This window comes from Carcharhinus amblyrhynchos, chromosome 3 (genome assembly GCF_965287045.1).
Source record: "Carcharhinus amblyrhynchos chromosome 3, sCarAmb.v2.hapA, whole genome shotgun sequence".
Taxonomy (NCBI): domain Eukaryota; kingdom Metazoa; phylum Chordata; class Chondrichthyes; order Carcharhiniformes; family Carcharhinidae; genus Carcharhinus; species Carcharhinus amblyrhynchos.
The window spans coordinates 36096679-36111777 of NC_137326.1; the positions used below are offsets into that span (position 1 = coordinate 36096679).

General features: G+C 42.6%; 1 protein-coding gene across 1 annotated transcript in view; it reads right to left on the minus strand.

Annotated features, from left to right (window-relative positions):
• adamts9 (ADAM metallopeptidase with thrombospondin type 1 motif, 9) overlaps positions 1 to 15099 on the minus strand; it is a 263821-nt gene that overhangs the window by 225627 nt on the left and 23095 nt on the right. The window contains exons 4-6 of the mRNA XM_080183228.1: positions 1939 to 2210; positions 1337 to 1420; positions 1118 to 1242 (exon numbers count right to left, since the gene is read on the minus strand). Coding sequence (XP_080039354.1) covers positions 1118 to 1242; positions 1337 to 1420; positions 1939 to 2210 — 481 coding nt within the window. The remainder of the gene's footprint in view (positions 1 to 1117; positions 1243 to 1336; positions 1421 to 1938; positions 2211 to 15099) is intronic.

Below are 15099 nucleotides of genomic sequence, written 5' to 3' on the forward strand. Positions count from 1 at the left end.
TGTGAAAACAGAATATTAGTTTATTTTTGATCAATTTTTAAGGCAAGTCACTTCAAATGAGGAAAAACCATTTCGGGGAAAAAAAACAATGTTATGATATCATTTTCTATTCCTTAAATCAAGTTAGGAAGTGTTGTTACAAATGTTAACTTCAGTGGCTTAATAGTGCTTGAAGTAATTTAAAATATTTTTTAAAAAATCACTTTGTTTGCAGTGGAATTGAGAAAGACAACATCGATATTTACGATATCCTCCATCAAAAATCCAATCTTCTTTTCAAAACAGGAGCATAAAACACAGGAAACCTTCAATCAAAGTGTCCTGGTTTAATTTGAATATTCCTAACATTTGCAAATGAATTTCTTTCAAAGTACACCTCATTTATCAATCACTATTCCATCAAAGGCCATGGGGGAAATCAAGATGCAGTTACTCAGCCACCTCAGTGTGTGGAAGTGGGCCGGAGTTGGTATTCACTCAAAGTATGCCATCGAATGTCAGTGAACATAAAATAGAATGATCAACAGATAAGTGGGCAGACACGAAGGCTCATAAGGTCATAAGTTCATAAATTAAGATGATGACTGGCATGAAGAAAGAACAAAGAGGTAAGTAGGAAAGAGCCTCAGTGAATCCTAAGTCTATAGAAAGGGAGTTGGAAGATAAATCAGCAACACAATTAAAACAATTTCGAGAAATAATTTGATCAATCACAAACGTAACTTTGTGCTGAGGTATGGCCAAATTAAACATTGAGCAGCGTTTTCTCTATATGGCTCCCAAACTATCACTCTAGTCCAATTGCAACAGAATACACCAGCCAATACAGTACGGAAATTTCACTATTCATTCATACCAGTTATGGACTCATATAATGGGGGGAATTCTCCCATCCCATTCGCCACGGGAACTGTAGTGGGTGAGGGGGCGGATCATGGCCTCGGATGGGATTCTCTGGTTTTGAGGCGAGCGCAGCCGGAGAATCCTGCTCAATGTTCAACTTGGGGTATTTTTGCAGAACCTGTTGGTTTATTTGTTCCATGTTCCTGTGACTGCTTAGGCCATTTCACAAAAGGAACCCATTACTTTAAATAACGCAAAGAATATTTTGAAATACCTTGTGATAAGTACAGCTGTATCATGATGAGAATGATGGTTTTCATCTGGATTATTCTGTTTCTGTTGCCATATACAGAAATTCTTTAATGTTGTTTGAGCATTGAATGATATAGATGGACCATCCTAAAGATGATAAAGAAAGAGTATCAAGAAAATCGTTGTTATTTTAGCACTTTAATTAAATTTTGAATGTACAAGCATCTAATTAAAATGTTACCTGCTCACTATTTATAATAATTAGTTTCACAACTACGATATTTATAAGATTTCCAATACTTGGATCTTTATAGATAGTAGCCACCTGCAAAAATAAAGAAAGGGTTAAACGTCAGGAGGTAACACTAAATGAAAATAAAAAAGGGTGTACAGCTGAATGAGTAAACTCTGTAGTTTCTGTTTCAAGCTGCTGACAGGTCTGCTGTGTTTTGTAGCATTTTCCAGATTTTTAAAATATATCTATTTTAGAACGTCAGAATAACATGAAGTTTTTCATCTGGAACTAGTTACATTTTAAAAAAAGATATAAAATAATTCCTATGGAACAGTTTCAAAGAGGTTGATCTTTGGAACGGTGTCAAACTTAATCAGACAAGTTGGCTGATTCAGGTTGACATATTAAATAGGAATTGCAAAACAGCCAATAAAAGGTAATATTTTTTGATTTAGTACGTCAGAGATCAATATGTTTAACTGGTATTAAAGGCATCTACTGCTGGCCTTTCAAAATGTGTACCTGTAAAATGAAAAACAGAAATAGAGTATTGAAGGAAATATCAACATAAATAAAGCATTTAAGGATGTACTGACAGCAATACTTACAATGGACATTAACGTGAGAACGTAATGTTGTAGATTTGCTCCATGATGTTCAACCATTCTGCTGTCTGCAACAACCATAACCTCAACATACCGAGGGTATGACAGAAACCGTTTTGTTCGTTTGTGACTTGCTGCTCCAGTGGTATTGTTATCCATGCCAGCTAAATTGTGCATTGTAATACTATTTCTGAGGTTGCTCAGATCAGACAAAATATTGCTGGATAGTCCTTTATTCCATTTCCTTTTGTTTTTATTTTGGCTATGTTTATGACCTATGATCCAAAGAGAGGGAGAAAAAAAATCCTAAAGAAAACTTTTTAAACCAATTTTCATGTGAAGTAGAACAATACAAAACACTCAACTTCTAGTTATGCTGATGTTAAATAGGGTACACCAACACCTTCAAGACAGGGGAAAGTTAAGTTGAAACAAATAAAATATTTCTATGACATCCACTACATTCCTGGTCAAAACATATTTAAATATGTCTGAATAATCATTAGCCCAATTGTTAGGTAGAAAGTTAATTCAGTACATCCATCTTTTTTCCTACAATTCAGGCTTTTGTGCTGCTGAGAATTCAGTACGCAAGAACAAAACATTTTTTAATGTCTAATCGGTAGTGTCTTGGGCCAAACATCTTCAGCTGCTTCATCAATTGCCTTCCTTCCATCATAAACTCAGATGTGGGATTATTCACTATTGATTGTACAACATTTAGCACCAGTGACAATTCCTCAGTTATTGAAATAGTTCATGTCCAAATGCAGCAAGACCTGGACAATATCCAGGCTTGGGCTGACAAGGGGCAAGTAACATTTGTGCCACACAGTGCCAGGCAATGACCATCTCCGGCAAGAGAGAATCTAACTATCACCTCTAGACATTCAATGGCATTGCCATCGCTGAATCCCCTGTTATCAACATCCTGATGTTTACCATTGACCAGAAACTGGACTGGTCATGTAAATACTGTGGCTACAAGAGCAGGTCAGAGGCGAGGAGTAATTCACCTCCTGTCTCCCAAAGTCTATTCACCATCAGTGTGTACCATCTACAAGATGCACTGCAGGAATTCCTCAAGGCTCCTTCGGTAGCACCTTCCAAACTCAAGACCACTACCACTGAGAAAAACAGGGTCAGCTAACACCACCACCTGGACATTTTCCTTCAAGTCACTCACCATTCTGACTTGGAAGTATATCGCCATTCCTCCAGTGTCATTGGGTGATGGCACCCTAACTGAAGATTCGCCATGCTGCTTATCCACACCTGCGTATACACATAGGTGGGACCTAGTTTTAGACTAGGCTCAAGGTCACAATCAGGTGAGCACAACTTACTCTCTGATCCAGAGCAGGCAGTGACAGAGACACCCCAGGGTGCTGGGACTCAGAGGACACCTGGAGAAGAGGAATCTGCTGAGTCCAAGTCAGATGACAAGCCTCTGGTCTTGTTTCTACCTCAGCTGGTGTAACAAAGACAAGCTCAGGAATATCAGAAAGGACTACATTCCTCAAATTGTAAGTCACAATGAAGGAATCTGGCTGCTTCAGTCTGAGGTGATAGCACCGGCATGCCATCCGATCATGAGATGGTGGTGTCTGGGGAGACCTTGGTCCAGGACATTGGTCCTTCACTGCTGCATGAGCTACAGTCCATCTCAGAGCACTTGCTCTGAGTCAATGTAAGGTACCTGGGGACAACATCTCATTTTCATTCCAGCTGTCTCTTCTCCTCAATTGTCAGCCAAAGTAGCTCAACACCCTGGGGCTGTCCACCCATGTGACTGAATTATTGGCCAATCCAAATCCCCTTTTCCTGTGACCCCATCAACTGCAGCTCCACAAGCTGAGGAAGGTACAGCTGCCACACAGCAGGTCCTTGGAAGTAGGCCAGGGCTCTCCAAGTCTTAGCCCTCCAGAGGATGGCCAACAAGATCATCATAGATAACAGGGAGTAGCAGTCAGCAGGTCGCCTCCACCTTATCTGCGGTCGTCAATGGAGATGAATATAAAATAGAATGATCAACAGATAATGGAGCAGACGCAGATGTTCATAAGATTAGGGAGCACTGAGATGTAGTGGCAGATTTAGAAAATTAAGGTGTAGTTACACAACTTGGGTATTAACACTTGCACAGAATGCTGATGATTATGCCCAATCATGTCTCCTTGTTTATGGTCCCCTGTTACGATGAGCAGTGCTCCTGGCGATCAGATGTAAAACTCTGGTTGCTGCACAAACTGGAGGCAAATGTCACAGTCCAGTGCCTGACCACAGTGAGTGATCCATTTGAAAGTTACTCTCCAGATCAGAGATGCTTGCACCTTGATGTAAATTGTGTTTGCTGCAGGAATCTCAGACCAAAGAGTCACACAGTTCCATGATGTTCTCTGTCTGCTCTCGGCACCTTGGAGGCCCCTCCATCTTGCCAGCATTGCTGACAGGTTAAGTTGTGGTGCTGAAGGGAATAGATGATGATGCCTGTCAAAAGGTCAAGTTCTCTTAAAGTCCACATAGCTGTTCTATCTTAGCACCGTCTCCATGATATCAGCCACTTCACACAGCATATGGGCACTGCCCTCAGCCAGATGGTTAACAGGTCTTCCCAACTGCAACATGATGATCTCAGGAGTGTCCTCCCTGCACCTTGACATCCATCTCATGAAACCTTGCGGCAAAGAGGGTCTCATTATCTAGCCAGTGCAATGGCTTCATCACCTGTAACCTTACCTTCCTGGAGCTCATCACTCTCAACCCCTTCCTCATCGGATTGACATGCAACTCTTCCATCTCCTCCTTATCTAAGTCCCCATCTCTTTGCATCACTATGAGGATGCACGCCACCCTCTGGGGAGCATACTGGAGTGTTCTACCAACTCTAATGAGGCACCAGAACCTCATTTTTAGGATCCCAATAATGTGCCCTACCAAAGTCTGGGTCATAGCCTGAGCTTTATTATATCTTCCCTCAGCAGGACTCTGGAGCCACCACACAGGCGTTATCAAGCACATCCTTTGAGAGTAGGCCTTGTCCCCAAGGAACTGACACTGCAGCCTGTGTGTACCCTCGAAGATATCAAGGATCTGAGAGGTATTGAAGATGTAGGAGTTCTGGACAATTCCAGGGTATCTGCCACAAACATGCATGATCCATTTGTTATGGTCACAGACCAGCTGAACACTGAGCAAATGGAAGCCTTTGCAGTTGGCACAATGAAATGCTATTGCCATGGAGATTTTAGTGCCACATGAGTGTAGCTGATGGCACTTGTGGGAGATTAAAAATCTCAGAAAGTTCCAGCGCTCTTACTTCCTGGCTTGTCTAATCTCTCTCAAAGTTGGCCAAGTTGTGTGCCTCAGCAAAAATGGCATCTGTGACTTCCTGGATGCATTTATGAGTGAAAGCTTGTTTGGTCCCCCAGGGGACCCCCTGGAAGGAACCATAGCTGTAGAATTGCAGTTACTTTCACTGCCACTGGTAGCGGATGCTGTCCAAGTCCCCTTCGCGACAAATCCTGCAGAAGGTGGCATATATGAGCGACAAGCTCCCTTGCAATGCACAGGTGCTGGCGACATTGGTTCTTGCTGATCTGCAGGTAGCAAAAGCGCTATCTATAGACCGCGGTTCCAGCAACATGCATACAAATGACGGCTCTCTGAGGATCATCCTCTGCATTACGAGGCCTATGGATGCATACTAGACATGAGACTTAACTCCATGAAAAGATATCTTTAAAAAGCTGAAATAACCAGAACAAAAGTTAACATTAATCATGATTGTGAGCCTATTCAGTCTAAAATTGTTGGAGAGCAATTTTAGTAACTTGCTAGCAGTTTTTTAGCAACTTTATCTCAGAGTTAATTATCTCCCGCAAAGACCCCTTCCAAATAACTGGATACATTATGGCAAAATTGTTGAAAGATGTAGATTCTTGATGCAGTGTGTGCTATCAATGTTTTCCAGTTATCATGCCTTGACACAAAGCCAATAAGGAACAGTCCAGCCAGAGTCTCTTTACCACTACTACCAATATATCCCATACAGGACAAATCGTTCATATCTTACATTCAACAGACGCAAACATATGTTCTTTATCCCTAGAACCAACTTCTTTTACTTAAATGCCAGTTTTACCATAACAATGTGAGCGCTAAGTATACGTCATTTCCTAAACATGGATAGAAATCCAATGTACAGGTCACCATGTTCAATATGTAAATTAGGCACATATTTAAAGAAAAATAAATGCATGCCCACTGGATAATTCTAGGTGTTCGATCTTGAAAAATAACAGGGCAACACTGACAGATTGAGAAAAATAACAGATACTGTAGATTGTAATAAGTTGATCCAGTGTATAAGACAATCCCATTTTTGGTCCAAAAATCATGCTTTTACATATACTTGGCAAATAAGTTGATTCCTTTTTCAGCTACAAAATACCATACTCACATTAATAATCAGCATCAATTTTTCACCACAGGAATGCATGTTTTACTTATCTTATATACTGTGAGTCAGGCATGGGATGAAATGGAGGAGAGGGTTGTGCTGCGAAATTTTACACAAAAGTTTAAGAGAGAACATGGCCTGACGAGTGCCAAACAGAAATGGGTACACCAACAAAATGACAAGTACAAAGCTGTTTTCAAGCTAAAAGTGGTAACATTTGCCAACTTGTCAAATAACTGATTTAGTGAAAGAATTCTGTCTGCCCAAATGCAATGTGTATATGCGCACTTAAGTAAGCCGAATCAAAGCCTGAGTTCCAAAGATTTCACAGCAACAGCTTGTTGGTGTAGCCACTTTATGGAACAGAACAGCCCAATGTTGTGGCAAAAATTCTAAATTGATCATCGACTACTAAAAGATCTCAGTGCCAAAATGACCAGTTTCCAGCGATCCAGCATCACAGCAAAAACACAAGCACCCATTAAGTCACATTGACAATATTATGGATGAAATGCCCATGAATTAACGTGCGCAGTCACTAAACTGCGGAGTGGAAAAATTCAAAAACAGTTTTAGTGAAAATGACAGGAAATGAGAAGACAAGATTCATGGTGGGACTTGCGTGCATGACCAAGGGATCAAGATTAAAGCCTTTGGTGATTTTTAAATGCAAAACAGGGAGTTGAAAATTAAGCTCCCCGCAGGAGCTTTTGCCCATGTCCATGACAACGGTTAGATGAGGATAGAGTGAAGTTATGGATCGAATGCGTGTGGAACAGATGTTCCAGTGCAATTCATTAATATGGGACAATCGAATAAATCATACTCGATAAAGTAATGGAGAAGATTGACTAAGGGACTGCAATGGTGGCTAACCATATGGATTTTAAGCAAGTTTTTGACAAAGGAAAGACTGGCTAACAAAACGGAGGCTCATGGAATAAGCGGTTCAATGTCAGTTTGAGTAAAAATAATTGGCTTAAATGGCAGGAAAGAGTGAGTCATGGTTGTTTTTTAGGCTGGCGAATAGTAGACAGTGGATTTGCTTCACTGATATACATGGATGACTTAGATATTAGAACACAGAGTAAAATCTCAAAATTTGCTAATGATACCAAATTTGGAGATGTGTCTGACAGTGAATATGATACCAATTGACTGCAACTGGAAATAAGATAGGTTAGCAGAATGGGCAGACAAGTTTGCATTTGGAATTTAAGATCGAGAAGTGTGAAGTGATGCTGTTGGCAGAGGGATAGGGAGAGGTAATATTGATTCAATGGCACAGTCCGAAATAATGTGCAGGGATTAAGGGACCTGGGTGTTCAGGAGCATAGCCCTTTGAAAGTGGCAGGACATATTGAGACAGCAGTTAGCAAAGCCTATGGATTCATGGTCTTCATGAATAGAAGCAATGAGTACAAAAGCAGGATACATATGCTGAATCTGCATAAAGCTCTGGCTAGCCACAACTCAGAATATAGTGTTCAGTTCTGGTCACCACACTTTAGGAAGGGTATGAGTAAGGATCCTTAAAAAGGTACAGAGAAGATTTGCAGCCCTGATGCAGGAATGAGGGTTTTTAGCTTCAAGGTTAAGTCTGAGGAGTTGGGCTTGTTCTCCTTGGAGCAACGGAGAGATTTGATAGGAGGTGTCCAAAATTATGTCAGGTTTAGATACGATAGTCAAAGAAAGGCTCTTCCCATCTGTTGATAGTGCAACGACTCAGGGACACAGATTAAGAGATGTAGGGAGGATCTGAGGCAGAACCTTTCTTTAAGCATTTAGTGGTGATGACCTGGAACTTGCTGCCCATAAGGTGGATGGAAGTGGAGACAATGAATGATTTTAAAATGTGAAATTGGATAGTTACGTGAGGGAAATAGACTGACAGAGTGAGGAAGTGAGACTGACTGAATTGCTCTTGGGAGAACTGGCATTGATTCAATGAGCTAAATCACCTCCTTCTGTGCTGTTATGAATCTACGATTTTAGGACTTGATGTTTAGATTCTCAATAATTGATGAGATCAAGAGATGAAATAACGCCCACTCAGCTGCTGTACAGAGGATCTAACATCCATAGTTTAACCTTTGGATGTGTGCCTCAACAAGCAATTCAAGGATCATGTTCACGTTGATTGGAATAGATGGATTGTTGATGAAACAAAACCTTTGCAAAGAGTGGATGTATGCGTACTGTCTGTTATCAAATCAAGGGATGCCATCAGTGCACTAAAATCAGATCGTTCAAAAAATGCAGAATATCCCATTCAATCAATGGAGTGGAATGTGGAGGGGACGACAATGAAGCTGAAAGTTCCAAATCTGAGAAGGTTGTACCCTTACAAAGATACCATAGCCAGGATGAACCCAATCAACTCTTGGCATTGGGTGCCAAAGACAATGAAATTGATGGTTCCAAAACACTTTGCGGTTAAGGATGTCGTTGCACAATTAATTCCTGCAAAAAAAAATGCAACGTTAAATTAGTACGAATTACAAGTTTTTTTTTACTTTTGAAACTGGCAACCACCTACACTGGCAGTTCACATTTAATACTTAGCGTACAAGTCAACCCCAATTTTGGAAGGATAGTTGGAGACTTCAAAGGTTAAATTATATGGCCTGACCTACAGTGTATGTTGTAGCATTTTTTAATTACACAAATGCATGCATAATCCAAAACACACACATTTGATTTAAATTATTGCTACTATGGCAAAATTGTTCATTTATAGGTAGTCCAGGCTATCCTGGGATACATGACCATATCATAAGGAGTAAACTGTGACTGATGTTATAAAAGCAATATTGAATAAAACAAAAAATCAGAATTCCTTAGGGCTACAAGTTAAGACATGGAGTTTGCAATCAATGATGAAGCAAAGGTGTTGCCTGCTGACCATGGTGTAAACATTGCTGAGAGGTCAAGTGATCTCTCTGGTGAAAACTTCACTTCTATTGCTGTGCATTGGTACTTTACTAGGCATTCACAGCATGAACATTTCTGTTCTGTTTCAAGGGTATTTAAAACTGCATCGAGCTGCATAAATGGCAAGAAACAAAACATACCTCGCAGTAATTAGCCCATGTGTATGATCCAGCCTATCCCCACATTATTGTAGAGTGAGACTGAAGCTGTTTGAGAATGGTCACCTCTATAAATTGTGCACTTTTGTCATCGTTTTAATATTTTTCAACATGAAACACAAGCGGATGTCAACAGAATGTCCAAGCAAATAACCACATCAAAGGCACTAAACTAACAAACTAAAAGCACTAAAATAAAATCACTTTTTTTTTACACAGACCAAATAGAGTGAAGCTAGAAGGTAAAATATTGAAAAATATCTAATTAATCTTTTCAAAGCATGGCCTCATTGTAATACTGTATTTTTTAGAACCATCTTTGTTGTTCAAATTTTATTAATTACATTTCTGTTAAAAACACAGTTACACCTGACTAATCACAGTGTAAGAGGATTCAAACAGTGACAAGGGAGTGGGGAAGTGGAAATTCTTGCTGACTCCATGGTTACTGACTCAGGGAAAGGCCCACCATGCAGCCTGTGTCAGAACCCTGGCTGCAGATTTAAGACATGCCCTAAACCCTGAAGTCGCAGCCAGTTTCGGAGAGGATAATGACAGCCAACGCCAGCCTTTCACCATCAACCACCCTCTCCACAAAATCCGTCCAATGGCTTTTATGACGCCAAGCTAAATTCACATAAATTGAAGCATCTTTCAACAATTGCCTCGGTGTACAGGTGATAGTGTGTTTCTTGTACTACCCGTATGACACTGGCAAATTGAACTCTAGACAACTTGTTCTTCAAAGGAAAAACACAAATCAATTCCTGACCAGATGAAAATCTTCCTCTTTTGACTGTTGATTCTTACCCTACTGCACGTTGCTTCCCCTTTAATATGGCTCAAGTCCCATTGAGGTGGTCCCTTGGTGGCTATTTTTCCTCTACACAGTTAAATTAGCTTAGAATCATAGGATCACTACAGTGCAGAAGGAGGCCATTTGGCTCATCTGCACTGACAACATCTCCACCCAAGCCTAGCCCTGTAAATTCACAAATTTACCCTGCTAGTCCTCCTGACTTTGAGGGGCAATATAGCATAGCCAATCAATCTCACCCACACATCTTTGGAGTGTGGGAGGAAACTGGAGTACCTGGAGGAAATCCACGCAGATACGGATAGAATGTGCAAACTCCACACAGACAGTGACCTGAGGCCAGAATAAAACCCGGGTCCCTAGTGCTGAGAGGCAGAAGTGCCAGGTTGTGTTTCATATTGAAAAATATTAAAACGATGACACAGAAAATGCACAATTTATAGAGATGACCATTCTCAAACAACTTCAGTCCCACTCTACAATAATGTGGGGATGGGTTAGTTCATATACATGGACTCATTTCTATGAGCTACGTTTTGTTTCTTGCCATTTATGCACCTTGATGTAGTTTTAAATACTCTTGAAACAGAAATGAGAAACAAAAAAACTTCAAAGATATGTACAAAAATTAGGTAACATAGAGATTGTGGAACAAAGATGCACATAAAATTGTTTGTGCCAAAGTCAGGTTAAGGTAGTTAGGAAATAAGGCATGGCAACCCTATGAAGCAGAAATTAGTCTTGGGTGGGATCACAAAACTGGTGATACTGGATCAGTCACTCATTGCATGCCCTTTCTGACATTCAGCTCCACTGACTGCCGTACCATTAATATGGGGCTCTGTAGTCATTTTTGTCCTCACTTTCACTTTGTTCCCCAGCAGTGCTGCTGCCTCTGTTCCCATCAACTTGTGGATGGTCAACTTCAGAAAGCTCCTTAAGGTCACCTGCCCCCATGAAAACCCCAGGAAATCAGAAGGCAACATCTAAACGAACTCCCTAATAACCTCGACGTGCCCCAACTAACGCGGTGAGTGACTTCACTTTCCAACCTGATCCCAGACCCCGCTCTCCCACCCCCCTGGGATAGGTGACAGAGTCGAGAATGGACAGGGAAGATCACAGGCCACAAACCCCATCTTCCTTTTACCATCCCACCTTCATTCTGTCCCGATTCAGGATGGGCAATCTGGCCCAGGTGTTCAGCAGTGAGCTGGTGGTGTGAGGGAATAAGAACTGCCAAGCTAAAACTAAAGTGACATTGGCAGGTAGCTGCCAACAACAAAGATACAGGAATCAATAAAATTCTAACTAACATCCCGCCACCCCTTAGCCTGATATCCTGTCTGTCCCTTCACCTCCCCCCGCCCCCCTCAATTGTAGCAGGTTCTGTCCACCATCTGGTACAGGGCCTCACCCGTGATCGAGTGGACTTGGTCCATGATGGTTTTCACTGCAATTGGCTGCATTAAATCCAGCCCATATACGTTATTTTCCTTACAAAGTTTCTTAATGGCTGAAAAGGTTTTCAACAGTGGAGGAATTTTATTCCTTCTTACTCCTTATTCCTTCACACCACTAGTTCATTGTTACATTCTAAACATGTTCAGCAGTTTTGTGAAGTCAATAAGATACAACAGTGGGACATATTTTGCATATCAAGCACAATATCTGCGGTGTGTGTGAGAATGTGCTCATCAACTTGACAATCCAATACAGGGCTGCTCACGCTATTTGATGACATGGAGATGCTGGCGTTGGATTGGGGTAAACACAGTAAGAAGTCTCACAATACCTTTAACCTGGTGTTGTGAGACTTTTTACCACGCTATTTGAGGCAGGGAGGATGTACATCCCCAATAAAATTTGTTTCCAAACTCTGACAAAGTGCTGCACAGAAATTGAAGCAAATGTTTTATTGCTGCTCTGCTTTAGTGGCACAGCGGGCAGGGAGACGTAAGCAGGGGCCACGTAGCGACCTCTGTGAGCCTCCAGCCACCAGATTGCCACTGCCATCAACTCCACACCAGAAATCAGAGCGGAGCTGATTTGAATGTTACGGGGGTGATTCTCCCAAAACAATTCTAGGTGCTGAATTGGAGGGAAAACTGGTGTAAATCATGATTGTTTTCTCAGTGGGAGTTCTGACTCGAATCTCCCGCACTCTGTGCAATGCAGAGGTCATAATCGTGAATATCATTAAAAGCTCGGGGGGGGGGGGTGTTGTTAGGGGCCGGAGACTGACAGCTCTGGAACTCTGTGCATGCACAGTGGCCCCGAACTGTCAGCCTGTAGTTTGCTGGTCAGCTCGATTGCTGGCCAGCCCCGACCCCCACAGTGCTGCCCTTACCAACCCACCCCACGGCCCGATCACGGCCCCCACCAGCATTCCCGGGCCACCCCCAACAATCCCCCCCTCGCCCCCAATCCGGGAGCGCCCCAATCTCCAGCACTGCCCCCCCCCCCTCCAGCAGTGACAATTCCCCCTACAACCCCCACCCCGGTAGACCCATTATACAAACAAACATTCACTAACACACTGGTCTCTCTCTTGCAGGACAAAGTGGCCCACATTCAGAAGCAGCAGGAACCAGGGGAGTGACAGTGGCTCTGCACAGCACAACCCTAAAGTCTTCTCTCAGGACAACAGCATTCGTCTACATGCTTCTGCCAGTGACCCAGTGGCCATGCTATGCATGTGCATGTGGTACAGCCCAAAGTCAGGTCTTATTGGGCCAAAGCTGCTCAAGATTATCATGAAAAGCCATCTACTGTCTACTTCACCAAATATCAGCAGTCTTTTGCAGTCACTGGGGTAACACTATGTAGGAGCACACCCAAAGGCACACGGAGGATGGGCAGTAAGGGAATAAATGAGGTTGATTCGCTGACTTTGTACAGAATATTGGATGGTTTGAATCTAATGTTAGTTTGGAATGTTAGTCTTGTGGTGGCTTTTATTTTGGCATTGAGGCCAAGTGACGTTCTGTATAGGAGCACAGTGAGGTGTAAGTCTTGATGAATGGGGAATTGGGGTTGTACTTACTGGCATTGCAATTGCATGAGCCAATCACAGAGAGCCCAGCTAGAAAGGGGAAGAGTTGGTTTCCTCCTCTCTCTCTCTCTACCTCGTCCTCTTCTTCCTCAGCTGATTGTCATATACCTGGTGGTTAGGGTTCTGCTGTCTTGATGGTGAGCTTGTGAAGGATGCAGTAGACCAGAACAAATTGTAACACACTTTTTAGTGAGCATCACAGGGCTACTCTAGAGCGGCTCAGATATTGCTCAAGGACGCCAGTGGTTTACCCGCTTATATTTTGTGCTGCAGCAGAGCCCACGTTGTATGAACACTACCCAGATCTACATGGGGTGTACACTGGAGTCCTGAACCAGCTGGTCAGTGAATAGACTTCATCACCTAGAATCCACCCTCTGGTCTCTCATGATTTTACAGCAGATGGGCACAATATTTAAACATCATATTTGCTATGTGGATACTGGATATTGACAAGCATTATGAGCTGAATATGGTCACAAACCACCTGCACATTAAGTAAGTGGAGCCACATCTCTGGACTTGAATGCAATGCCACCAAAGCACACGTGCAGTCAATGGGAGCCGGCATCTCGGAGAAGCCCACTTCCTGGTAGAGGTACATGGATGCCACCTGTCTATCTCCGGGAAGAGAGATGACAACCTATTCCTCTGTCTTTGCATTCAGTGGCATCACCTCCCTTGTTACAGCAATGGATGGTGAACTGAGATGTTGGCTGTATCCTCTGCAACTGTCTGGAAGGAGGCCAATGCACATAGTCACCTTAAGAGCTACTGGCAATGCCATTCTTACATGGATGCTGCAGGTCTGCCTGCAAGAGATGGTCAACTCCAGCAAGCACCTCCTTCATAAAATGGAGACATTTAAGCACTCCTCCCTGAGGTTTGGGTAAGAGAACTGATCCTTGTGAACCCTGACTGACTATGACCTCCTGCTGAGAGCCCCTCACCCCTCCTCCTCTTCCCTCTTCAAGCTGATTGTCTGCCTCTGTGTGACCTCTGCTGATTCCCTGAGTTAAACTGCAGGCCAAGAAGGATTTAAAGTACAGCACCCACAAACGGGAGCAAGTGTTGTGAGTGGAATCCCTGAGGTGAAAAGTAAGGCCTTCCCCACATGGAACCCCACTCCTCATAGATTTCACCAATCTCGTGTAATAGTAGGAGCCATCAAACACTTCCTACTAATGCAACAACAGCCAGTCAAAATCAATCAAACCTGATGATCTGTTTTAACAGTGATGATGAAGGGTCTTTCCTGCCACTGAATAGGTGTTCAACTGTGCAAGGTTAAGAAAGAGTATTAGTGGAGCATCAAAGACAAAAATCATATAATAGGCACCAAATCAGTGTTGCACTGACTGATGTCATGATCTGCCCAATCTGCACACTTCCAACACACAATCCCAGTGCCCTCACTACCAAGCAGCCCGAAATGGCAGCCGGTGCTAACGTTACAGGTGCTCCGCAATCAAAATTTGAAGCCAAGACATTATCATGCTGATAAAAGTGTAGATGTGTGTCCGTTTTGAGACTGCAATGGAACAGATGCTTGGACCCCCATCTCCCTCACCACCAGTGCTGTGCCCCACTATTCCCTGCAGGTGCACTCTGTCACAACTACCCCCCTTCCTCCATCTACAGCACTCTGCAAACTCTGCTCACTCAGTGACCACTACAAGTCAATGCAAAAGCTCCTGTCTGATTATTCCACCACTTATGCAGCACCAGGGAACAGCTC